The following is a 25,809-nucleotide window of genomic DNA, read 5'->3' as shown; positions in this document are numbered from 1 at the left end:
CAGAAGTCCGTTCGACTTCCAAAACATTCGGAAACCAAAGTGTGGCTTCTGATTGGCTGCAGGAAGCTCCTGCAGCCAATTGGAAGCTGCAGAAGCCCCGTCGGATGTTCAGCTTCCAAAAATAGTTCACAAACCGGAACAGTCACTTCCGGGTTTGCGGCGTTTGGGAGCCAAAACATTCGAGGACTAAGCTGTTCGAAAACCAAGATACGACTCTCCTTCCTATTCATGGAGTAAAGCATGGCAAATTCTGAGGCTAAGCCAACCCCTGACTACATTAAAGTAGAAAAAGGCACAGTGTGTGCAGACACATTTACTCCGGGAAATGAGTCAACTGATGCTAAACACATTTAGAAATGTAAAGCCGTTACTCCTCCCATATGGTTTATTTAGGTTCTCAGAGGGTTTTTAAGCATGAGTAGCAGTGATGCTCATTACTCTTTCCAACATGCAAAAGGCACAAGAAAGTGAGAAAGGTGATTTTCTGTGCAAAGTGTTTCTAAGAAAATACACAGCAAAAAAGTGACTTAAAAAAAAATGCTCCTCAAGGAAGGAATGGCGGGGGGGAAAGGAAGAAAGAAATGAAAACACATCCTTTGGAAATGGCTTAAAACTTATGAAAACAGTCCTGTTGTTAGAGTCTGGCAAGGCTCCTTTGGTGAACGATGCTTGGCAAATTCATGAAAGGAACTCGAGGCAAACACCTCAGTAAGACAGAAATTCATCTGTGAAATCAAGGATACAATCAGAAGAAACCCACTGGCTGTCAACAATTAAAAAAGCAAATTAAAAAAATATAGAAGTAGAAAGTGGATACATTCTAAGCGCAAGTCGATTAAAAATGCTTGATTGAATGGAAATGATGGTATACAAAGAGAGAAAGAGACACAAATAATTCATTTCCACCTTAAGCTAGAACTTCACAAACTACTGTGGTCTGACTGTGTTCATTCTATTTCTGTTGTGTGCGTGTCTGTGTTTTGTTAAAAAATAAGCCTATGTCATCATCACAACACCACAACAGCTCTTAGGAGAGAAAAGTCCCCGCAATTTGCACCTGTGGGAAAAAATGTGCTATGTGGCCAACAAACATTGGAAAAAATGTAAAGGTGCAGAAGATAACCCCGTCTTTCCATTTTGTGTTGCTGGGGGGTGTTGTTGCTTCTCTTCTAATGGCGCTTTCCTGTGCTAGAGGGCAGTTTTGCTCCACAGCGGTTGTGTAAGCATTAACACAACCACTGTTTACAGTTGTATAATACTTAAACCTAAAAAAAAGGCATTGTACAAGTTGAATTTTTGTTGTCGTCGTTGATTCGCTTTCCTTGCAGTATAGGTTTTTCTACTTCTAGACTATGGAATGTTACATTAACAGTATAGTTATTCATATTGGTTTCAAATTTCATTACAGTTACTGAAGATTCATCATGGTTTCACACAGCACAGAGACACCAAACTAAACACCAGAACAGCCAGCATTAGATGTATTTTTTCTTTAGATACCAATACGCAAAATATCCCATCCCCCCTAGAGATCCCATGAGGAAGGAGGCTCCGAAAAAGGATGGTGGTTTCCGCTTGACCAGCCTGAAGGCATTGGGTACCACGGCCGAGAGGAGGGTGGTGTGTATGTCTCCCAAAACTTTCCTGAAGGCAAAGCGTTTTTGTATCCTTTCAAAGAAGTTCTGTAGGTTGGGTCTACTGCCATCTTCCCAGTATTTCTTAGAGAGTCCTAGAAACTTGAGGCGATGCAGCGTGGCTCCCAACAAGATGTCAGCCAAGGTGAAGACACACCCACAAAGCCAGAGTTCACACTTCTGCCCTGGAGAGCAAAGACAAGACAGAAGCAATATATTAGAAAAGTTATGTCGCACCTAAACACTTAGGAATGGAGACAACGTCCAATCTTGGAGCTTATTGACTTCCATTTTAGGCTGATGTAATGCATACCCTCCATTTTTGTTGTTGTTTAGTTGTATGCATTTTGTCAACTCTACACTTGTTTTCCACTGGATAGCCTTGTGTCCTACTTTACAGAGGACAGTCCTCTGTAAGGATGCCAAAGGGCAGTTCTCCATTCCAAGGTCCATCTGCTATAAAGTAGGCAAAGCAGAGGCCAAATCAACTAAGCAGGCACATACGGCACCCAGTTAGGGTTACATGTACTCGATTGCTATCTGAATTACTAAATTTGCATATATGCATATCAATTAACACAGAGATTTTATGTAAATTGGCACCCACTTTTGTCGTCTTTTCGGTGAAGCCTAACTGGCCACTCTAGATTTTCACCAAATTTGGTACAGAGAAAGAGAAAACCAGCCTTTCCTTAAAGCCTACATGGTGGGCAGTTCTTCAATTTTGGTCCAGTTGAAAAATGCAGGGGCAGAGACAGAGGGATTTTAATTTGCAATTAAAATTTAAATGGAATCAGAGGTCATTTGTCTGGTGTGCAAACTCCTTTAACCGGTACTAGAACAAGAAGAAAGGCAGGGCAAGGCTTCCCTTTCCTGCTGTGTTGCCTCGTCCCCTGCTGATCTTAGCAGAATTTGATGAATCTACCGTGAATGAAAAACCTATAGCAACAGCATTTGCAGCAGACTTTGAAACTGTGAAGTCATCCATCATCAAAATCTTTGTGGCGTCCAATGGCAACTCTGAAGGTTATGGGCCTTCCTAATCCCCCAAAAAGGTGGGATGTAATTTCAAACAATTGTAACACCTTGCTTGTTTGTTTTGGTTCTCCAAGCTAATCTTCAGCCCAAAGAAAAACCTGCAGTGAGGCAAAAGTCGCCATGTGATACACAGACACTCCACTTCCTGAGATTAAGGGTGCCTCCATACTGTACTTTAAAGCAAGTCGCTTTCTCCAAATAAACCTTAGCATCCTTAACAAGCTGCACTTTCCTTCTGTTTCAGTTTATTAATATTTTGCAATTTACATCAATGTCTCTAGAAAGGAGATATAAATACTTGATGATGATGATGATACTAATGATGTTATGAGTTTGGTGTGGGGAGAAAGCTGTATGCCTAGAACCTTCTAATTCCTGGATCCAGCAATTGTGAAAATTTAAGCAAAGATTCAAATTCCTGGAATAGCCGGACTAGCTTCCTAGTGGAGGTGGTAGCCTGGGTAATGGGCCATTAAGGAAACAAAGGGAGTGGCTCGATGCCAGGAGAAAAATGGGTGGAGCCCCCTTCCTCAACTGACTGGTATCAAGAAAGACAAAGGCCAGAGTTAAGAGTGGAGTGATGTGAGCTAGAAGCAAGGAAGTAGCAGGCTGAGAAGCCAGAGAGACAAAGCGATGCTTGATTTCTTATTGAATCCAAGGTTGCAAGCTACAGGGGAAGCAAGGCCCTTTGGGGTAATTACGCTGTGAACCCCTCCATCGTGGGCTCAGGTTGTATATATGTCTAAATAAACCATATATCATAAAGACACCACAGTCTCTGCTGTGCCTCATTTGTCTGGAATCCCTGGAATCTCGCATCACTTGGAGATGGCAAGCCACAACAATGATAAACAGCCAGGTGGCACAGGTGGCATCCCTAGCTCTCTATCACCTTTTTCTAAGGAACCTTTCAAGCAACCCTCTAGGTCTAATGCCCCACATTAACACAATGCATATGCAGGTAATTGAAATAGCTGCACCTTCTTTCCCAGTTTACTCCTGCCTGCACGTCTCACTGCTTCTTCTGTAAAGTCCATGCATTAACACGGACGCCTGCTGGACGCAACATTTATCTACCGCTCACTCCGGAATTTAACTTCTAGAGGTAATAAGGAAGAAGCTGGACACTGAAGAATGAAAACACGAGCAGCTCTCGTTATTATAACAATGGCACATTTTTATGCATAAAATGTGGTACCCAAAAATAGCTCTTTCTCTGCCTACTACTTTGCAGCATATTGCACTCATAATTAATGGGTGCCTCGCACTGTGATGTCTGTCACCTTGGCACTTTTGCATGTGGCTCAACCAAGCCTGCTAGGATATATTTTTTCTTTCCAAGCATAGCCTCTGAGAGAATAAGAAGCGGCTTGAGAGATTAGAACCTGGCTGACTTTCAAAGCCAAAGAGAAAACCCCTCTGCAGGCCAGCCCTGGGATACATTGGCAGGTGCAGTTATTAGAAATGTCAGTCTTCTGCAGAGAAGGACTTGTTTTTAAGAGCCATTCTCTCTACCGGAAAGGCTGTTAAAAATGTCTCTCCTGTGTGAAAAGTTCCCTGCTGCTATTTATTGGGCAGATATGTATTCACAAACTCTCTTCAGGTCAAAACCACCCACATCTTTTCCCCAGTGGGAGCAAAAGCAGCAGGGGGTGGGTGGGGTTTTCAACAGAAAAATTGTGCTGATCTTCCACCTCAGACTGCAAGCTCAGTGGGTACATTTTGTTAGGAAAAAACAAACATGCCATAAACTGTAAGATTCTAGGAGTGTGAAGGGAGCTGGCAGAGATAATTTTTCTTTCAGAACTTCTGTTTCCACTTGGCTTTGGGTGCTGTTTTTTCTCGATCTGAAGTCACTTGCCGTATTCATATGAATCCCTGCCCTAATAGTCCTCTTGAACCCAGTGCTTTGTTCTTCCTGTTCCTTTCTCTTTTCTGTTTGTCCTGCCTCTTTTGATGCCTTTGATTCTCCAAATATGCCTCTGTTTCTTATTGCAAGTGAGTCAGTTGTCAGGCCCTAAATTTACACAGCTGTCTATGACATCAGAGAATCAACGCCAGGGTTGTCATATGTCTGGGATTTCCCAGACACATCCAGTTTTTGGGGGGCCAGCACCATCATCTGGGCGGATTTTTGCATTTTGGATTAAATGTCCAGGTTTGGGGTTTTTCTGTTTTTTTGGGGGGGGGGGGCACCTGCATGCTCAGAAGGCGCTGTGCCCCAGAACAGGAAGCAGACATTGGGTGGCCTGGAGCGGCTTGCTGGGGGGTCGTGCCAGGCCTGGTGTTGTTCCTGGCGGTCGCCTGGCCTTGCATGACCTTCCTGGGGCCACTCAGCCTCCCATCATGAGCAGGAGGCTGAAAATAGCAAAGGTAAGAGGGGAGGGAAGAACGAGGGAACAGGCAGGCGAGGAAGGGGTTAGCAGCAGGGAGGGGGCGAGTGACAGAGAAGCGGGATGGTGAGTGGAGTAACACGGTGGGGTGTCTGGGTTTTGATCCCCAGAATATGGAAACCTTAATCAATGCTGCACTATGGTGTCAGCACATCTTTGGCTTCAATTGGCTCAGGTGACATGACATACTGTAGGATGACAGCCACCAGTGCTTTGATGTCATATGGAACCCTGCAAGCTTTGGACCTGAAGTGAACAGTGGCAGTGGGCAGAAAGCAGAAAGTTAGATTGATTGATTTAAAAAAAAAACAAACCCTTCAACAAGAAGTAATTGTTTCATGAGGGTGTTCCTGTCTCTCTAGTACTATGAATTTTGGAAATGATGCGTGCAGGCTCCCTAATATTATGATTAAATTAGAACAACCACTAAGGAAATAACCACCCATAGAGCATTCATGTTGCAAAACATAGTATAAACTCCTGCCTGAGTATATATCACTGTTTTTTTTTTATCCAGATCAAGGTAGTCACACTTAGGTCCCACTGAAATCAACAGAACAAGTTAGTCACAACTAGCATTTCAAACTGATTTTGTTGCAACTAAAGTGACTAACTAGGTGTGGATTCAGCAGTATGGCAGGCACAGCTGGCATTAACTTAGCACTTGGGATGGGTAGATCTGTCAATTCTGGCTTCTCTTTTTTATATATATAAATTTTTATTAGTTTTTTAACATACCATTTTCAACAGTAATTAAACATACTTTTACACACACACACACACACACACACACACATCATATATATATATATATATATATATATATTCGTTTTTTAACACTGTCAATTCTGGCTTCTCATTTTTTCCAGTGTTAAGTACAGTTCTCCATATTTCCATATCAGTTTGCAAAGTATTTTCTTAAGGCTTCATGAAAATTCTTCAGCAAATTTATCCTAATATACAATTTTTGCAAAGAAATTTTGGGAAATATGCACTTTTTTCGCAAAGCGATTTTGCCTAATATGACTTTAAGTTTTGGGTTTTTTTACAATCAATTTCATGAATTTTATGAAATAAAATGAATAAAAACAATATGATGCATTTTTGTAGTTTTCACCAACATAGGCATTTTTATGCACCTTTTACCCTAGTATATGCCTTTTTGTACACGTTACATGGGTGGGGAACTACACCGCAATATTTGGTGAACTGCGAAAATTCTGAAGGGCGGTTATGTTTCAGTTCATATATGCTTTTGTAAAGTGCAAATAAGGTAGTTTTGCATTTAAATGTGAATTGAATCAAACTTATCCCTGTACTTACTTAGCACATTAACAGAAGTGTACATTTCTACAGGAAACTCTCACGGTGCGCCTTCCATCTCTGGGCTTGAGTCTTTAGCTGGTTCACTATGTTAGGGTTGCCATATTTCAAAAAGTAAAAACCAAGACACCCCAAAAACGCTGCTCTTTGGAAATCCCCCCCCCCCCCGGACATCAGTTCCGCCTTTCAAATCCCAGTAATGTCTGGGATAATCCGGACGTCTGGCAGCCCTAACTAAGTATTATAGGTGCCCTCTTTGAAGTATGATATGTCAATGTGTTAAAGAGTTGCTGCAGTCAGTGCAACAGTCAAGGTTCATCTGGGAAAAGCAGGAGGACCCCTGACAGAACATGGAACCCTTCTGAGCTATTCTCAACAGGAGATTTTCAAAGCATACTCATTGCTCTCTCTCTCTCTCTCTCTCTCTCTCTCTCTTGTTCCTAATGTATTTTTCTTGGCATGAATACACAATCAAACCTGACTCACAGCTGGACGCAAACAAAACGAATGCCTGCTGGTCTTGATCGAAGGAAATGTGGACCTGAACTGAGGAAGAGGCTTCAAATGGTTTTGATGGGGCGGAGGGAAGCAGCGCTAACTTAATGCAACTATATTGTCCTTGAGATGTCTATGTCAGAGTGGGATTTAGGGCAACATGACTGGTTCCCCCATATGGGGTGCCGAGCCTAGGGGGTGCTGCAAGGTGTTGAACTATGATGTAGTGAATTGAATTGAACTGAATGGAAGGTGAGAGGCGGGGGGGGGGGAGAGCCGAATTTTGGCCTCGCACAGGGCACCACACACACACACCTCCTCCATCCAGGCAAGCAAAAGCCGTGGTTCAATTATATTTTCCAACCAGGCAAAAGTACTAAAGGAGGGAACAAGGCAAGGTGGTGAGGGGAATGACCTGGGGAGAGAGGGTGCAGCTTGGAGAACTCCAAGCGGGGCATTTAGCCACAGGGTCTGAGGTTCCCAGCCTCTACCTCCAGTCTTTCTTTCAGTCACTGCACTTCCTGTTTCTTTGTTCCGTGAGTCCTTTCGTCCAGTCGTCTGCTATGGCCAGCTGGACTTGCCAAGCCTTAGTGATGATAACATCACAGCAGATAATGATACTACTGCTACTAATAATCATTAATAGTTGACAGCAAAATATAACATCCTTCTGATAATGGATTATATCTCATCTAACAAAATCTGCTCTAGCTTTACCTGCCAAATAAGGTTTGCTCTCCAACAGTCTCTCGCAGCAGACTTAGAAAATAATGTCCGCAACAGCGTGATGCCTACCTTGGTATTCAATTTTTCTTTTCTCCAGCTCAGCTTCAATCTGATCTAGCACCATTCCCAGATCACCCAGGATTTTCTTCAAGTAGTTCACATTGTCATGTTCCAGGATCTTGGCCTAGATATAAACGGTAAATGTTTACATCAAAATTGAACAAGAAGAATGTGTTTTCACACAATTTGAACGCAGTGGATATTTTACAAACAAATGACTTTGAAAGGTCTCATCGTTGTTTTGATCAATCTTGTCAGGGAACTGCCATCAGCTCAGACGCGAGAGGTGGAAGGGCAGTTGTGTTACAGGGAACCTCCGAAAGTCCTCTGGCAAGGAAGAAAGCCCCACCTCCAGTGGGGAGGAGGTGGTGGGACCAGGGGATGCTAGGGAGAGCCTCAACACCGACCCTGAGCAAGCCGCAGAGGAGGGAAGTACCCCTTTGCCAGCGCCCACTCTGCGCATTAGGTTTCGGCGCAGGGAGGGGAGGAGAAGGTTGGGGGTCAAGCGATTGTTATGCTGGGGAAGGTACAAGGACCGACCACTCCCAGATTCTGCTAGTGACTGAGCCAGACATGAACTTGCAACGCTCTTCACTGTAAATAGTTTTGCACTAAGAATAAAGCCTGGAAAAGACAGGTCTTGCTTGTTTGCTCTCGAGCAACCACACCACCACCTGACAAATCTGCTGTGAGAAGAGGTGCTCGGAAGTCCAAATATTCAGTGATGTGTTCATAAAAGCACCTTACAACCTGTGCCAGGACCGCACTAACAGAGGCATTGTGTCTAGGTAATGAGAAGCAATAACTCCTCTTTATTATGTGCTGGTCAAGTGCTATCTAGAGTACTGGGCCCAGTTATGGGTGCCACATGTTAAAGAGGATATTGGCAAGATGGAGCATGTCCAGAGGAAGACACCTGGGATGGTGAGGGGTCTGCAAATGCAAGTCCTATGAGGAATGGTTGTATGAGCTGGGAGTATTAGGGCAGGAGAGCTGTCTTCAAATCTCTGAAGGGCTGCCAAAGATGGAGCAGACTTGTTTGCTGTTGCTCCAGAAAGCAGAACTAGAACCAGCGGGTGGGAATTGCAGGGAAACAGATTTCAGCCCAACCTTAGAAGGAACTTCCTAATGGTGAAAACTGTTCAACAGTGGAGCAAACTGCCTTGGGTGGTGGGCTCTCCTTCACTGGAAGCATTTAAGTAAAAGCTGGTCAACCACCTGTCAGGGATGCTCTAGTTGCATCCTGTGTTGTAGATTCTGCATTGAGAAGGTAGCTGGACCCGACCTCCAAGTTCCCTTCCTTCCAACTCTAAAACTCCTCCTTACGTACATCAGAAATCCCCCCTTCTGTACAGCTGTTAAAGTGGAGGAGCCTTGTCCTCTTTTGAATCTGGTCACCCTGTTAGGGCAGCGATGTCAGGCAAAATGGCAAGCAGCAGCACTGGTAATGGATCTGAACTGACAACCCCATTTGCGGAACTTTAGTTTGCTAGAAAACACTCAACTCCAGCACAACTGGATTCAGTTGAACGTCTGTCGTCTTCAGTACCAATAGCCATCCAAATCTGCATACCACTTTATTGTTTAAAAAACCCCAACACGCCTCATAGAAGTTTATGAAAACAATAAAAGTATCATTGAAAACAGTTATTTAAAACACTCAAAAAATAATTAAAAACAATGATAAACTAAAAAGAGATTGAAACAGATTAAATGTGTGTGTGCTGCTATGAGCATCTCACCATGAGCTTCTTCTGTTTGGAAAGGTATGGCTCTGATAGCTGTGGCTCCTCTTCATGGTCTAATTTCATCAGGTCTGAGCTGGCATTAACTAAATGTCCTGTGGAAGTAGGAGAGAACGGATTGGGGTTAAATAATAATAATAATAATAATAATAATAATAATAATAAAAAATTTATTTATACCCTGCCCTCCCCAGCCAAGACTGGGCTCAGGGCAGCTAATTCGTGACCAAACTTCCCTAGACCCATGATTTCCAAAATTACCCTTTCCCACGGACCACATGAAAATTGCTGAGGGTCTCGGTAGACCCCTTAATGATTTTGTTTCTGCCTGTTGCAGCAATTGTAATATGCCCTGCCAAATAATCTTCAAATTGTGTCTTTTTTGCTTCTTTTATTTCTTATATGGAATTGCATGCATTTTATTGTGTTACAATTTGATTTCTACAAAATTCATATTGTAAGCATTCTTCACAAACACACTGCCGCCCGCCTGCGTGAAACTCATGTAGTCTGCAGACCACCGTTTGGGAACCTCTGCTCTAGACACATGGCTATCTTTAACAAAAATGTTAAGTGTCTAATAATGTCTCACCCTTCTAAGAATCTGCCTTTCTGACTTTAATTATGGTCTCCAGACCACAATACGGTCTGAAGGCACATGGGGCTACTACCTTTCTAAAGCTAAGCAGATCTGGATCTGGGCAGTGGGTTCCTTGATGGGAACAAGATGGGATATAAATATATTTGATTTCTTGCAGTATTTTCACTGTCAAGGGATGGGAGAAGTGCTTATGGGATTTTCTGCCCCAGCAGGTTCCCAAAGTAACTTGACCAGCCTTGAAGAGCAGGTGTATTGTTTTGGAAAGTGCAAATCTGGTAGATTTGCCTTTAAATGCAGACAGAATCAAATTTATTCCACAATACCATTCAGATGAAAAACTTAAAAGTTACAGAAATAATCTCCAGGTTGGGACCTGGTAGCTCTACCTCTAATAAGTGCAAAAGCACAGATGTGTCCTGATTTTGGTTTGTTTGATATTTACAGTGGTACCTCGGGTTAAGTACTTAATTCGTTCCAGAGGTCTGTACTTAACCTGAAACTGTTCTTAACCTGAAGCACCACTTTAGCTAATGGGGCCTCCTGCTGCTGCCGCGCCGCCGGAGCACGATTTCTGTTCTCATCCTGAAGCAAAGTTCTTAACCCGAGGTAATATTTCTGGGTTAGCGGAGTCTGTAACCTGAAGCGTATGTAACCTGAAGCGTATGTAACCCGAGGTACCACTGTATAAGCAGCAAACACCAGTATAGCGCCTTGCCTCAGCCTAAATCCTTGTGACCCGAGGTACCACTGTATAAGCAGCAAACACCAGTATAGCGCCTTGCCTCAGCCTAAATCCTTGTGACTGGGTCTCACATTCAGGACTGGGAGGGCTATTGCACTATGACTAGGCTATGGTTGGAAGATTTACTCATCACCTTAGAAAAGTCCTTTGCATATGATTTTTTTTTTTAAAAAAATTGAGACCTACCCTCTTCTTTCCAAAGTCTTTATTTTTCCATTGTGAATGAATATATTAATAGCTGCTACTGTTTTACAGAAGCCCTCATTGCTTTTTTGTTGTTGTTGTTTAGTCGTTTAGTCGTGTCCGACTCTTCGTGACCCCATGGACCAGAGCACGCCAGGCACTCCTGTCTTCCTCTGCCTCCCACAGTTTGTTCAGACTCATGTTGGTAGCTTTGAGAACACTGTCCAACCATCTCGTCCTCTGTCGTCCCCTTCTCCTTGTGCCCTCAATCTTTCCCAACATCAGGGTCTTTTCCAGGAAGTCTTCTCTTTTCATGAGGTGGCCAAAGTATTGGAGCCTCAGCTTCAGGATCTGTCCTTCCAGTGAGCACTCAGGGCTGATTTCCTTCAGAATGGATAAGTTTGATCTTCTTGTAGTCCATGGGACTCACAAGAGTCTCCTCCAGCAGCATAATTCAAAAGCATCAATTCTTTGGTGATCAGCCTTCTTTATGGTCCAGCTTTCACTTCCATATATCACTACTGGGAAAATCATAGCTTGAACTATACGGACCTTTGTCGGCAAGGTGATGTCTCTGCTTACTGTAACCTTATTCCAGACTCAGCAAAGCATTTGCAGGCTGCAGGTTAGCCAATGTGTTTGTGCCAGCATAGGGCACCATTTTAAACTGTCATTTGCAGCAGCTAAATGAAACTATGGCACCTTGCGGCCTTGGCTTAATGATACCCATCCTGGCTGGATGCCATTCCAAGTCAGAACAGGAGGGAGAGACAGATGCTTCATGCTCGGTTGGTTCAGCTAAGAATCCAAAAATTTATGTTCATTTCCCAGCACATTACTCTGGCCTTCTCTTTATCTTTCCCTATGTTCCTTATTAATCTTCTTTCCCCACTCCAGCTACCAAGTGTCTCACTTAAGCACCTCTCCATTCTGTTTGGCTGGCTACTTGAACAAGGAAATGAAGGAATCTTATTGTCTAATTCCCCATGTAGTTGGTTATGATTATGCAAGAAGCTGGACCCCATGATGCAGTGTAGGAACTCACTAAATGTTACTTGGGAGTAGCAATGTGGGAGAAAGTTTGTTCGGTGTGCATTTTAATGCAAATCTACCTAATCCAAATCAATATTTCAACTGAAAATCAGCTATCCTTTCAAAATTCACACTTCCCCAAATTTCTTGATGCAGATACCTGACCATATGTGTACAAAAATGCATGTATTAATGGAAAGTGTGCATGAAAATGCATGTAATATTAGTAAAAATAACATGCAAAAATATGTTAAAGGTAAAGGGACCCCTGACCATTAGGTCCAGTCGTGATCGACCCTGGGGTTGCGGCACTCATCTCGCTTTATTGGCCGAGGGAGCCGGCGTACAGCTTCCGGGTCATGTGGCCAGCATGACTAAGCCACTTCTGGCAAACCAGAGCAGTGCACGGAAACGCCGTTTACCTTCCCGCCGGAGCGGTACCTATTTATCTACTTGCACTTTGGCGTGCTTTCGAACTGCTAGGTGGGCAGGAGCAGGGACTGAGCAACGGGAGCTTTCCCCGTCGCAGGGATTAGAACCGCCGACCTTCTGATCATCAAGCCCTAGGCTCTGTGGTTTAACCCACAGTGCCACCCGCGTCCTCCAAAAATATGTTACAAAAGGAGAATTGCTTGCAAAACTGTACAGACTTGTCAAAATTTCATCCAAACACGTGTGTATTGGGCTGCTAAATGTGCGCTAAAATGCTGATGGAGAGCTCTGGGGAGACTGGTTATGCTATGGAATATGGATAGGAGTTAAGATTAAACTTTCATGTCAGAGGATTATGTCCATATCTGTCTGGAGTGGGTGCACTGCTTTGCCAGAAGGAGACAGCACAAAATGTACCTCAGTTCTGATCCAGTCTGGCACTGCACAAATTCAGCAGAACTTTAAGAGACAGCATGATAAGGTTGGCCCTGAAGCTACAGGGAAATCTTTTTGCAAAAGACCTATCATCAAAGATGACAAAATAAGATACAGATTGAAGGACCTCTGATTAAAACAATTCATTACCTTCCACTCTAATTCTGAACTGGGAAAGGATGTGGTATAGTTATTTGACACCAGCCACTGCAGTCCTGGCTGAGCATTCATTTGCTTGGCTAGATGTGGATATTCACAGGGCAGAGGTGCTGCAATTTATGTTTGATATGGACAAGGCAAATGAGAGGGTAGTCTAGAAAATCCAGTTTGCATTCTTGCTTTGCTGTGGGTGAAGTGCCTCCTGTCAAAATGGCCTGGGAGGTTTGGGCAGGGGCACCCACTTGCCCCCCCCCCCCTACATTGAGAGGGCGTGGTCATGTATAACACATCACGTCATGCTGCCTGGTGTGCAGAGGGTGATCTCCGCGCTTGCTTGACCCAGCCCCTGCCTTGCTCCTGGGCTGCAGCTGGGATGAGCGAAGCAAAGCTCTCCTGTGCCACGCCTCCTGTGCCAGGCGGAGGCTGGGGCTGGGGTGTGTGGAGGGTGTCTGGTGGTGATGGGGGGGTGGCTGTTCCCTCAATACTGGGAGAGCTGAAGCCCCATCCACCCCCTATACCTGGCACCGCTGGGTTTGGGTATCCTAAACATCTGGCCTGCTCCCAGGAAATGGTTCCCCACCCCCGGTATACACAATACTTTCAGAATGGGTTAAGGGAACACAAATACAGTGGTACCTCGGGTTAAGTACTTACTTCGTTCCAGAGGTCTGTACTTAACCTGAAACTGTTCTTAACCTGAAGCACCACTTTAGCTAATGGGGCCTCCTGCTGCTGCCGTGCCGCCGGATTTCTGTTCTTAACCCGAGGTACTATTTCTGGGTTATCGGAGTCTGTAACCTGAAGTGTATGTAACCTGAAGCGTATGTAGCCCGAGGTACCACTGTAGGCATAAAATTAACACCTGGGCAGTATTTAGCTGTATTCACACTACTGTGCCAAAGTGGAGTTTTCTTGCCATAATGAATGAGAGTTAGATCGGAGCAACTTTTGGTGACTTGGGGCTATCTTCCTTTCTCCAGCAGCTATTATAGATTCTCGAAATAAACCCCCCCCCCCATTGATCAACTGCAACCCACCTGATTGATTTTAACTTGCACAGAGACATCAGCTTTTATGATATCTCGATAATCCTTTAAGATCGGAGGAGTTACAAATGATGCGTTTAAAATTTGCTTTCGCGTTTATTGTGAGCCCAGAGATACCATACTTTTGTATAGTGTGAAGGTGATTGCTTCACTTCCCCCTGGCAACGGATGTTTGCAGGCATAGCGTCACCTCCGTGTGGAGCTCCTTAGGTCTTGCGGTCACTAGTCAGATTCAGTAACTGACCAGATCATCAAGGTTTCCTATCATGCAACAGCAACTCAGTTGAGATGCTGCGTGGCAAGTCCCCTCCCCCATGTGAAATGAAAACACCAGGCACATTATTTAAGGTTAATGGGCGTAAAAGGCCACAACTTTATTGATTACAGGAATTGGAAGGTATTGGCCTTAGGCATTGGCTCCTATCGACTACCCGGCATGGAGTTATTCACCAGCCGTGGGAGTCCTGTTGAAGTACGCCAACTAGGAACCCACGGGTGTCACCGCTCGAGGGCGTGCCGAAGGCCCTCACCTCCCTAGGCTTCGGACAAGGCAACGCCCCCCGGAGTCCTTTACCGGACTACCCTTTTTCACTGGGGGAAGGTGATGGCATTTCCTCCCCTCCCCTTCATTTGCACAACAATTACCCCTGCCAATGCCTACCCGCCAATACTGAGGAAGTTGTGACGTTTGCTACGAGGTAGGCGAAAAAACCAAATGGCTGGAAGTGCGCCAAGTTGGAAAAATTCCTACCAGCCCCCTTGCGGCGACCAACCGGAGTCCCTAGCAAGGCCAGAGCTAGCTAAGCCTAAAGGGTGGGTGGGATGGGAAAACTGGGCAGCTGGAACGGGGCAAAGAGGGCGGTCCCCGGGCGTACCTGGCTTTAAAATGGGCTAGGCCAGGCCTCCCCCACCTGCCGATTGGCGGGCAGGGTCGCAGGCACGCCCGGGGATTCCCTCGATCTCGCGGGGGCTAAAGGCCAGCCCCCGCGGGTGTGGGAGGGGGTGGGCCCGCAACTCCACCTCCTCCCAAGCTCGGAAGTGGCTTTATCCCTATAGCCTCGAGCTTTTCCTGACACCAAAGCTACACCAAATTTCTACACATGCCACTATCATTCTCATTCATTCTCTCTCTCTCTCTTTTATAAAAGCCCATTGACCTCATCTGTGAAAACTGCAAGGCTAAATTGGAAAAGCTGTGTTCTCTGGCCTGATTCAATCAAGTTCACCATGGAGAAAAAGAGAGAGTAACAGGGCTGCTGTAGTCCTTAATTACTTTGGCCATGTTGAGAAATAAAGGGCAACTAGGAGGCTGATTTACAGCCCATTCCTTGGTTTTGCTGAGCCAATGATGCTGTGATAATTAAAACTGATTACTTAAGGGAGGTGCAATGTCAGGACAGGAGAAGGATAAACATTGACCATTATTGGCCTAATTTATCTGCTCTTTAGCCTGGAGAGAAGATGCTTGCTAATACATTCACTCACTGCCCACTGGGCATTTTCCTTTGTCTAGAACTAGACATTACGGTACACTTGTTGACTACTGCAATTGCACCGTACATGGGGCTACCCTTGAAGGCTCCTCTGAAAATGAAAGCAAATGCAAATTACAGCTGCCTGTTTCCTGGAGGAAAGGGCAGCTAAGATCACATGACACCAGCAGAGGTATTGCTAGTAATTAAAATACTTGGCGCACAGGCCCATGATGCTTATTTGCATATAAGGGCTGGATACAACTTTGGTGGGTAGGGGCCTTCTTGGTAGTGGCGCCTGCCTTGTGGAATGCCCTCCCATCAGATGTCAAGGAAATAAACAACTATCTGACTTTTAGAAGACACTTGAAGGCAGCCCTGTTTTGGGAAGTTTTTAATGTTTGATGTTTTATTGTATTTTTAATATTTTGTTGGAAGCTGCCCAGAGTGGCTGGGGAAACCCAGTCAGATGGACGAGGTATAGGTAATAAATAATAATAATAATAATAATAATAATAATAATAATACGATCACTTGTAGCTGAGTAAGATTGTCTTCCATGAACACGGTTTTAACAGTGAGTCCATAAGTGACTGTGGAGGCCAATTCTGGATCCACATATCTTTCCACAGTGGGGACATAGGTTTCCGGGCGGGAGTTGATCACGGTGAGGGTTTGCCAAACGTGCCTTCCTCTTTGCACATTTCTCCCTTTTGTCCTGAGTTTGAGCGTCTTCAAAGCCCATGACACCTTTGATAAAGGCTGCTCTCCAACTGGAGCTCTCGCAGGCCAATGTTTCCCAGTTGTCAGTGTTTATACTACATTTCTTTAGATTTGCCTTGAGAAAGTCTTTGAACCTCTTCTGTTGACCACCAGCATTACGCTTTCCATTTTTAAGTTCGGAATAGAGTAGTTGCTTTGGAAGACGATCATCAGGCATCCGCACAACATGACCAGTCCAACGAAGTTGATGTTGAAGAATCATTGCTTTGACACTGGTGATCTTTGCTTCTTTGGCACAAAATCAGACTCTATTGTGTATAATGTATATGTGTGTAGCCATGCAGCCCCACTGTTGCAGCAAGATTCAATGTGGAAGAAGCCTCCTGTGATTCTTGCACCACGGCACAAAGGTGTGCATTTTTTTATTTTTATTTTTTAGCCCTTCCTCCTCACCTAGCAACTCTAGATGCTTCAAATACCTGGGTCATGTAAAATGCAGTAATTTCTAATGTGGCTATTGTAGTAAAGTGCCTTTTTTCATGGGGTGGGGTGGCACCACAGATACAGCTCCTTGCCAAGGGCACAAGGGACCCTAGGTACACCTCTGTTTATCAGTAGCAGGTGATGACCACTGGACTTGATGGTTTGGCCAAGAGGGTTTCCATAGGGTGGGACTGAAGGAATCCTGAGGCAGAGCCAAATTTTTTTGTGGTTTTCTGTCTATGCTCTCCTTCTCCCTTTCCAAGGTTCTGTGGACACGTAAGCGATAAAGTACTGGCACAATTACAGTGGTACCTCGGGTTAAGAACTTAATTCGTTCCGGAGTTCTGTTCTTAACCTGAAACTGTTCTTAACCTGAAGCACCACTTTAGCTAATGGGGCTTCCCACTGCCGCCACACCGCCGGAGCACGATTTCTGTTCTCATCCTGAAGCAAAGTTCTTAACCTGAAGCACTATTTCTGGGTTAGCGGAGTCTGTAACCTGAAGCGTATGCAACCTGAAGCGTATGTAACCCGAGGTACCACTGTACTTAGCATCTAACAGAACTTAATCCTGGGAGGTAGGTTAGGCTGAGGGAGTCTGTTTTGAGAATCCTCAGCTTTTAAATATATCGTGGTACATTTGTGCCCACATTCTTGTGGGCTTCAGGAGGCACTATTTGTTATTGTGGGGAACAGGAAATTGTACCCAGGCCCAGAACAGGTGACTAAGTGGTAACGAAAGGCATTCCTGTGGAAATCTGGTTTAGGTATAAGGCAAGCCTAGTTTCATTTTCAAATCTCAAGCCAACTTTAGGGACATTTTTTTAAAACGCAGCTGTAAATTGAGCAGTTGGATCCAGAGTTATCTGGAGCCGCTAAAGGGCAAGACCCTGCGCTAACATTGTGACAAAGTCACTGTCCAGAGCAGAAGTGCATATTTAAAGAGACGTCCTTGTGGAGGAGTTATATTAGGCATTGTCAATGTTTCATGAATGCTTGTAGGTCAAGTACAGAGTCTGGTGCCAATTCGTCCTGCCTCTGAAACCTAATCTGCATAAATTTTCGTGCCAGAGAGGCCAAAATCCAGTCAAAGACCCTCAGCCCAGCTCTCGTATACGGCATGATCTATCAAAAAGTTAAGTATCTTCCAAGTCCAATTGATTTTACAGAGATAAAATCATAGAGTTGTTGAGTTGGAAGGGACCAAACGGGAATCTTTTGCTCAACGTGGGGCTCAGACCCACGGCCCTGAGATTAAGAATGTCATGCTCTACCAACTATCTATTGGATGTGGGGGGCAGAACAGCTGCAAGGTGGGGGGGGGTCTGCCCCCCTGCAATACCAAGGAGCAGTGCAAGAGCATTTCCTCACAGGAACACTGGTGGTGTCATAAGAGACTTAATTCCAGAAAAGAACCACAGTAGTGGTTTATTGTACAAGAAAGAATACAGTGGACGCCCGGGTTGCGAACGTGATCCATGCTAGAGGCGTCTGCACATGCGCGGGTTGCGATTCGGCACTTCTGCACATGTGCAAAGCACGATTTAGCGCTTCTGCGCATGCGCAACTGCCGAAACCTGGAAGTAACCCATTTCAGTACTCCAGGGTTTCGGCGGGTCCGTAACCCGAAAAAACACAACCTGAAGTGTCTGTAATCCGAGGGATGACTGTACAGTCTTGTACGACTATTGCATACTGGGAAAAGGTTACTCCCTCCATCATTTATAATAAGATGGAGGCCTTCCACCCAGGGGCAGCACATCCTTTTTCACTGCTTGGTGAAATGGGGAGTGCTACCCGACCCTGCTTCTACTGCCGCCATACCAAGTACCCCTCTTCCTCTGCCGCCAGGCTAATGTCAGCATCGCCCTTGAGCCAGTGCCACTAACTGGACTCATCCACTTCAGCCCCGACTGGGCTAGGCGAGCTGGGTAGCACTTCCAGAGACCACCTTCTGCACAGGAACAGGTCAAAGTGCTGTGGACTCACAGCTTAGAGTTGTGAGCACCGGATTCACTTCCACAAGTAGACAGTCGTCGTGCAGCAGAGTATAGCAGAGTCTAGCAGAGTATATAAACAACTCGGAGAGCAGCTCTGTAGAATATCTTCTTTATTCTATCTACAACTATTATACAACTATATACAGAGCTAAATAAGCCTAAGCATAAAGAATGCTAAACCGCACTGAGTGTCTGCAGCTGCTCTTAGCAGCAACCTTATCTAAACACACAATCTCTCTAACACTGTCTCTCTCCGACACACTGACTGACTGACTGACTGACTGACTCTCTGACCGACCGACTCACTGACCGACTCTTTGATGTGGTGCTGGAGCAGAATAAGTAGAGAGCAGAACATGCCTCCTCCTCTCTGCAGAATCAGCAGACTCCTCAGGAGATTCTTGGATATGGGAGGGGTGAAATCTCCTCAGCTAACTGCCCCAATTACCATTTCCACACAGTCCTATTCCCTTGGCAACAGTTACGAAGATTGGTGGGAACTATCTCAACCACAACTAGATGCATTTTACTTAGTCCCCCATTTCCCCCAGGAAACAAGACTTGTGAGACATATTAAAACCAAAGCAACATACAAACATCACATTGCAAACCACCTGCACTGTACAGATATTTGTAGATTTCTATTCACCTCAAAGAACTATGGTTCCCAGAGTCTTCCCTTGGGACTGCTGTTCTATGGGGGGGGGGGGATAGGGGTATTCTAACAACTCAAGATGCAGGTGGCACTGTGGTCTAAACCACTGAGCCTTGGGCTTGCCAATCAGGAGGTCGGTGGTTCAAATCCCGCGATGGGGTGAGCTCCCATTGCTCGGTCCCAGCTCCTGCCAACCTAGCAGTTCGAAAGCACGTCAAAGTGCAAGTAGATAAATAGGTACCACTCTGGCAGGAAGGTAAATGGCATTTCCGTGTGCTGCTCCGGTTTTGCCAGAAGCGGCTTAGTCATGCTGGCCACATGACATGGAAAAACTGTCTGCGGACAAACGTCGGCTCCCTCGGCCAGTAAAGCGAGATAAGCGCCGCAAGCCCAGAGTCGTTCACAACTGGACATAACTGTCAGGAGTCCTTTACCTTTTAACAACTCTCAGCACCCTTAACAAACTACAGTTTCCATATTTATTTTGGAGAAGCCAGGACTGCTTAAAATGGTATGATACTGCTATAAATATATAGTGCAGATGGAGCCAAATATACATACATGCATCTACCACACAAGCTCAGCTGAACGCTTTTTCTACGGTAACATCCACTGGGTTAGAAATTACTTTTTAGAAGCGCCAACAATTCACCAATAACAATCCCAGCAGCATTAAATCATAATGCCTTTTATATGATGACAAAAGAGGTGTCTTTCAAAGTCTCTTTCCCCATGGATAAAACTTTTGCAAATATGCCCTGTAACTGAAAGCAAAGGGCATAAATCTGCACACACAAACACAGACCAGCTTTACTAACCTGCTGCTTCCAGAGAAGCTGGTGGAAATTAAGGGGTTCTGAGGAGACATTTCAGAGATTCCTAGCTCTTCCAGGTCAGAATAACTATCAAATAACTTCCAAGCCAATAGCATAAAGCAACCCGCAAATGTGCTACTCCTGAGTGTATGGAGGTTTTTGTTCTCTCTGTCATACTGTGACGGTCTATTATTCTTAACTCTCCCTGCGAACTTGCAGTTCAGTTCTTTTGTCTCCCTTCCATTTCTTTATTTATTTTATCCTGTTACTGCTTTGGCCATTCGCAATCTGGATTCTTCAAACTGTAATTGTCTTTAATTAAGTATAAGAGCTACCGGCATGCATAAACAAACATCTTTAATGGCTGAATGCCTAGGATGTAGGTAAAATGATGTAATAATAATACTACAAGCCATTCAAGGCTTTGAGTTGAGTTTTCACAAGACAATGGCTATGAACACATTAGTAGCTTAAAACGCAGTGAGGTCATTTGCACCCGCTGTGTTTTAAGTTGCATTTTTATGCTGTTGTGCACGCCAGAGAGGGAGCAGGGATGTCTTCACCCAATGTGCACTATCTGGTTTGCTTCCCTGTGCCAAATTCTTATTCAGTGAAGATGTCATCTGCACATGCGCTGCCACCCGATGTGCAATGGCTGTCTCAAATGCGCGAACCTCAGCTTAACCTTGGCTCACGTTTTCAAATTCGACGGAAGCTGGTTGGAGGGGAAACGCCTCAAACAGCAGTATTTCTTAAGAAACTACGGGGCACATATGGGTTGTGGCTAATGCAACGTATATGTTAAAACTCCAAACACCAGTGGTGGGAGCATGCTGGAGCCGGAATAAATGGGAATGTGTATACAGCCTAATATTTCCTACTACCCACAGTGCTTGCATGCAGAAAACTGCACATGTGCTTTGTTGGAAATGACAGATGTATACATGCTGATTACTTTATGCAACAATTGCATTCCCTGTGTGTATGTGCGCTTTCCATGACGGTGATGCTCACTGCTGGCGATGTTCACTGCTCACATGCCGCCACTGGACAGTTGCTCAAGAGGAAATGTGGTCCTAGGCTGAAAACATTTCCCCACCCCTGCTCTATTTATTATTATTTATTATATTTATTGTTAAATAGTGGGTAGACATAGCAGACGACACAGCGATTTCTCCAAAGCAGCTCTTTATTTGTAAGCTGGAACAGAATTGAACTGAAGGGTTCAGCCAGCCTGCTTATACAGTCATAGCTCGGGTTGAAGACGCTCCGAGTTGAGCACGTTTGAGTTGTGCTCCTCGGCAACCCGGAAGTAACGGAGCACGTTACTTCCGGATTTCGCCGCTTGCGCATGTGCAGACGCTCAAAATGACACCACGTGCATGCGCAGAAGCGGCGAAAAGTGACACGCGCGCGCGCAGACACGCTGTCGCTAGTTACATTTACTTCTAGATACGAACGGGGCTCTGGAACGGAGGTACCACTGTATAGAGCTCCACTAGAACGCAACAGTAACCATTTTCTGTAACTATCCAATCACTGAACGTCACTTTCAATCCCTTATTTGCATATGTGGACCTGAACTATCTACAGTATCCCCCTGCTGGGCCAGGGTGAGAACTTCAGTACATAACATTTATATACCACCTTTACCTTCCAAGGATCTCAAGGTGGTGCATGTGGTTCTCCTCCTTCCCATTTCGTCCTCACAACAAGGTAGGTTAGGCTAAGAGGTGGTGACTGGCCCAAGGTCACACAGAGAGCTTCATGGCTGAGTGGGGATTTGAACCCTGCTCCCCCAGGTCCTAGTCCAATGCTGTAACCATTACGCCACACTGCTCTACTCCATCTCTTCCATTTAATATGCCCGCTTATAATTTCGTAAGCAATTTATGCTGTTGGGTGCTAAGGGGGATCTTGCAAAATTTCAAATGAATCAACAGATGCAACACGTCAGCACACTTATCTTGTTCAAAGGCCACTTACTTCGGATCTCGGCTGTAGCATACTTTGGAATCATAGAGTCCATGGTGAGCTCTGGGTGGAGAATGCATCCGTGTGTATAGGCATCCATGGGCAGGGAATCCAGGATCTCTCTGTACTGCATCACTCTGGAATGAAGGACGCTCCCCGCCTCCGGAATTAGCTGGGTAACGTGCTCTGAAATGTAGCAAGAAAAACTAAAATGAATGCATTCTTTAGTTACACGCAGCGCTTATATGAGGGTTTTCTCTTTTGCTTCAGATTTTCTATTCTTAAAAAAGAGAGGACACAATTTGAGTACAGTCATACCTCGGAAGTCAAACGGAATCCATTCCAGAAGTCTGTTTGACTGCCAAATGTTCGGAAACCAAGGACCGGCTTCCGACTGGCTGCAGGAAACTCCTGCAGCCAATCGGAAGCCACAGAAGCTGCATCGGACATTCAGCTTCCAAAGAACATTTGCAAACTGGAACACTCACTTGGCATTTGGGAGCCAAAACGTACAACTCACAAGGCGTTCAGGATCTGAGGTACATTTGTTGCATTTGCTTAGTTTTTATGGGTTGTTTTGCATCCAATATTTAAAATGTCAAGGAACTGGGACTTTTGGCAAAGACTAAGAAGGTAACATAGAAGAAGCAGGCAGCACAGAGACAGTAGTCATATGTGGGATAGCTTAGTTGGTAGAGCAGGAGACTCTTAATCTCAGGGTTGTGGGTTTGAGTCCCATGTTGGGCAAAATGATTCCTGAATTCACCCTTGCGGTTCCTTCCAACTCTACAATTCTAAACCTCCAAATCCTGCACCAACAGCCTGAAATCATAACCTTCAATAATGATGGTGCCTAAATTTGAAATTTTAAAAATAATGATAATAATAATAATAATAATAATAATAATAATAATAATAATAATAATAAATGTGCTTGAGCCCAGCCAGGGACACTATAACATTACAAGGATTTCAACTAGGGCTGGGGAAAAATTAATACAAATTAGAAATGCAAGACATTATCTGCATTTGTGTGTATGTTCACTACAGAATGGTCTTGAACATTTATGCCCGGGTTTGGGCTGCAATGAGTCTGATTCCAAAGCTTGGAAAAGAAATCTAACATTTTTTTGGGGGGGGAGGGATTCAAATCTTGTAACTAACTGTGAGTTTCTTGAGCATAAGCCCCATAATTCAGTACTTTTAAGTGTCCGTATTAACTACATGATTCGGGATTGTGCATTTGATTTGGTAGCGAAAGACTTGTTACAATTCAACATGAATTTGAGTCCAGGTCTCCACTGCTCAAATTTATCTTTTGCTGCCTCGCATCCAAGACCTCAAGAGTTCCTACATCAACTCATCACTTGCAAGTTCTTCTCTGTCAGGTTTGTACATGCATTGTCTCTGTGTCTCATCCATTCAGCCCTTGTTTGGATGTCAAGTCCCTACAGTTGCTGGCCTTATTTCTCCCAAGTCATTCCACGACAGCAGGCATCCATCTTTCAATTACAGTTACTTCTAAAAACGCAGCGGGGACAATGCTGGAAGAAGGAAGATGGTATTTCTCTTCAGAATATCTGGGTCATGTTTTATAGAGGCATTCATTTTTATCGGCTCAAGAGATAGTACTTAATGGACAGTGAGTAAATTTACTGGCATGTTTCAGTGGTGCAGTATTTTTTGGGTGGGGGCGGTTATGTCTTGCTGTTGTTTGCCAGGGCCCAAGCGTAGAGGGAGCAGGTTGGAGGCGCAGGGAAGAAAGGGGATGTTGTTGTTTTTTCTAGACCTGAAGGTCAGTGGCATCTGATTTGGGCTGTAAGCTCATTACTGCGAGCAAGAGAATGCGGCTAAATCATACAGCATGCTTTTCGGTATGTTTATGCAGATACGTTTTCCTGCATCTATATGGGGTGTCCCGACTTTGTGAGCTTTGCTGGAGCCAACAGCCCCCTTGATGTGTTCTACATGTGAAGAGAGCTCTGTCATGTGATCAAGGGGCAGCCTCGCCCCTGGGCTCACATGGCTTTTGACAACTGGGTGGCAAGCACAAATTTGGCTGAAGATGCTTCTGTGAGTCTGCAAGGGAAAGCCTTCCCTTCTGGATTTCTGCTTGTCATGCGTCTTCTGAAGATAGAGAAGAACAGCAGCTTTGGGGAGCTCTCTCATGGACCCAGACTTGCTGCGTTTGGCTCCACACACAAGGTGTGGGAAGGTTTTTTTCTTTGAGATATTCCCTCCCTTAAATATTTCTTTCAGGTTAACACATGCAGAATATCAACGCATACCTTAACAGATAAAGAACTACTGAGCATTTAATTGGGCAGAAAGCCCCTGTTTATTTTCTCTTATTATACCTTTCTAGTTTAGAGATCTCCTGGCTCTAATCCTAATAGAATATTGTAATTCCTCACCCTAAACTCTTGATTGAATTGGCCCATATAAGGTTTATTCAACACCAAAACCCTTTAATGGATCGTTTATAAGACTGCTTGTAGCAAATAAAGTATCTCAGTTGTAAATAATACCAATATAACAAAAGCTTTTTCTTTCCAATCTTTCCCCTTTTCTCATTAAAAGAGAGTGCTCAATTTACCAAAATAAGAAGTTAAATAAGGGCATCTCTTTGCTAATAGGAGAAGGGAGGCATTTGAAAAATGGCTGTGTACACGCTCTCATTTACTCTACATCCAGTGAGCTCTACACCACAGGTTTGGGAAGAGGCGTACACATTATGTTAACCCCAATCCATATATCTATCTTGTTATTTCTTGTGAATATTGCATTTTGATGTGTGTGTGTCCCCCAGGTTTGTTCCAAATTGAGAAAAACAATAAAAACCACCTAGGTGTGTGAGGCCAATAAGGTGTACACTGACTTTGAAGTGGTAGGAAACAGTCCATTCTTAACACCTTAGGGTCATATCATGCCATTCTGCTACAATGTGCAGAGCAGGCTTTAGAGTTTGGTGGGGGACCGCTAGACTACCATTCCTATCCTTCCTGACCTGGAGCAAACTGGATGGAGCCAATGGAAGTTGGAGCCCAAGGACACCTAGTGGAGGGTCACAGGTCAGTCATCACTGCTTTAAAGCCTAAGGTTTAGACTATGTCTCTGGCCCCCAGCAGGACAATAGACTTTGCCCTCCTGGACTTGGGACTCTGATCCAGTGACCATTTGACATGGTGACCCACAGGGAACTTTGACAAACGGATCAGACTGGGTTCCGGACTGCAACACTTGCTTTGCAAAATCAAGGGGAACAATCACTGGTACTGATTTACTGATTTATATAAAGACATAAAATACAACACTGTCCTTAAATTGTGGAGTGTGGTGTGATTAGTCAGTGTAGCCAGCAGAGCATGATGTTGGCGGTGAGAAACTGTGCTGCATTGGCACCCTCTGCATTGGCCAGGGACCTTCTTTCGGCTTAAGATACATTTTACACATCCCAACAAACAACTGAAACAGGAAGCACAAGCGAGTTGCGCCTCACACTTTCACGCTTTTTCTGCAGTAGAGATTTTGCACTCCCCAGGTAGATCAATGTTGGCACCCTAGCCATAGAGAAAGTGCATAAGTAATCTAAACATGTTTACTTGGAGGTGGGGGAGAAATTTTATCAAGGTTGTGCGATTGG

At 44.6% G+C, this 25,809-nt stretch overlaps 1 protein-coding gene across 1 annotated transcript in view; it reads right to left on the bottom strand.

Annotated features, from left to right (window-relative positions):
• Window positions 1–345: 345 nt before the first annotated feature.
• GDAP1L1 (ganglioside induced differentiation associated protein 1 like 1) overlaps window positions 346–25,809 on the bottom strand; it is a 45,635-nt gene continuing 20,171 nt past the window's right edge. The window contains exons 3-6 of the mRNA XM_083447057.1: window positions 22,179–22,352; window positions 9,412–9,509; window positions 7,679–7,793; window positions 346–1,819 (exon numbers count right to left, since the gene is read on the bottom strand). Coding sequence (XP_083303183.1) covers window positions 1,476–1,819; window positions 7,679–7,793; window positions 9,412–9,509; window positions 22,179–22,352 — 731 coding nt within the window. The 3' untranslated portion in view covers window positions 346–1,475. The remainder of the gene's footprint in view (window positions 1,820–7,678; window positions 7,794–9,411; window positions 9,510–22,178; window positions 22,353–25,809) is intronic.

The sequence above is a fragment of the Podarcis tiliguerta genome (genome assembly GCF_965153285.1).
Source record: "Podarcis tiliguerta genome assembly, chromosome: 6".
Classification (NCBI taxonomy): Eukaryota; Metazoa; Chordata; class Lepidosauria; order Squamata; family Lacertidae; genus Podarcis; species Podarcis tiliguerta.
This window is presented reverse-complemented; position numbering and strand designations above follow the sequence as displayed.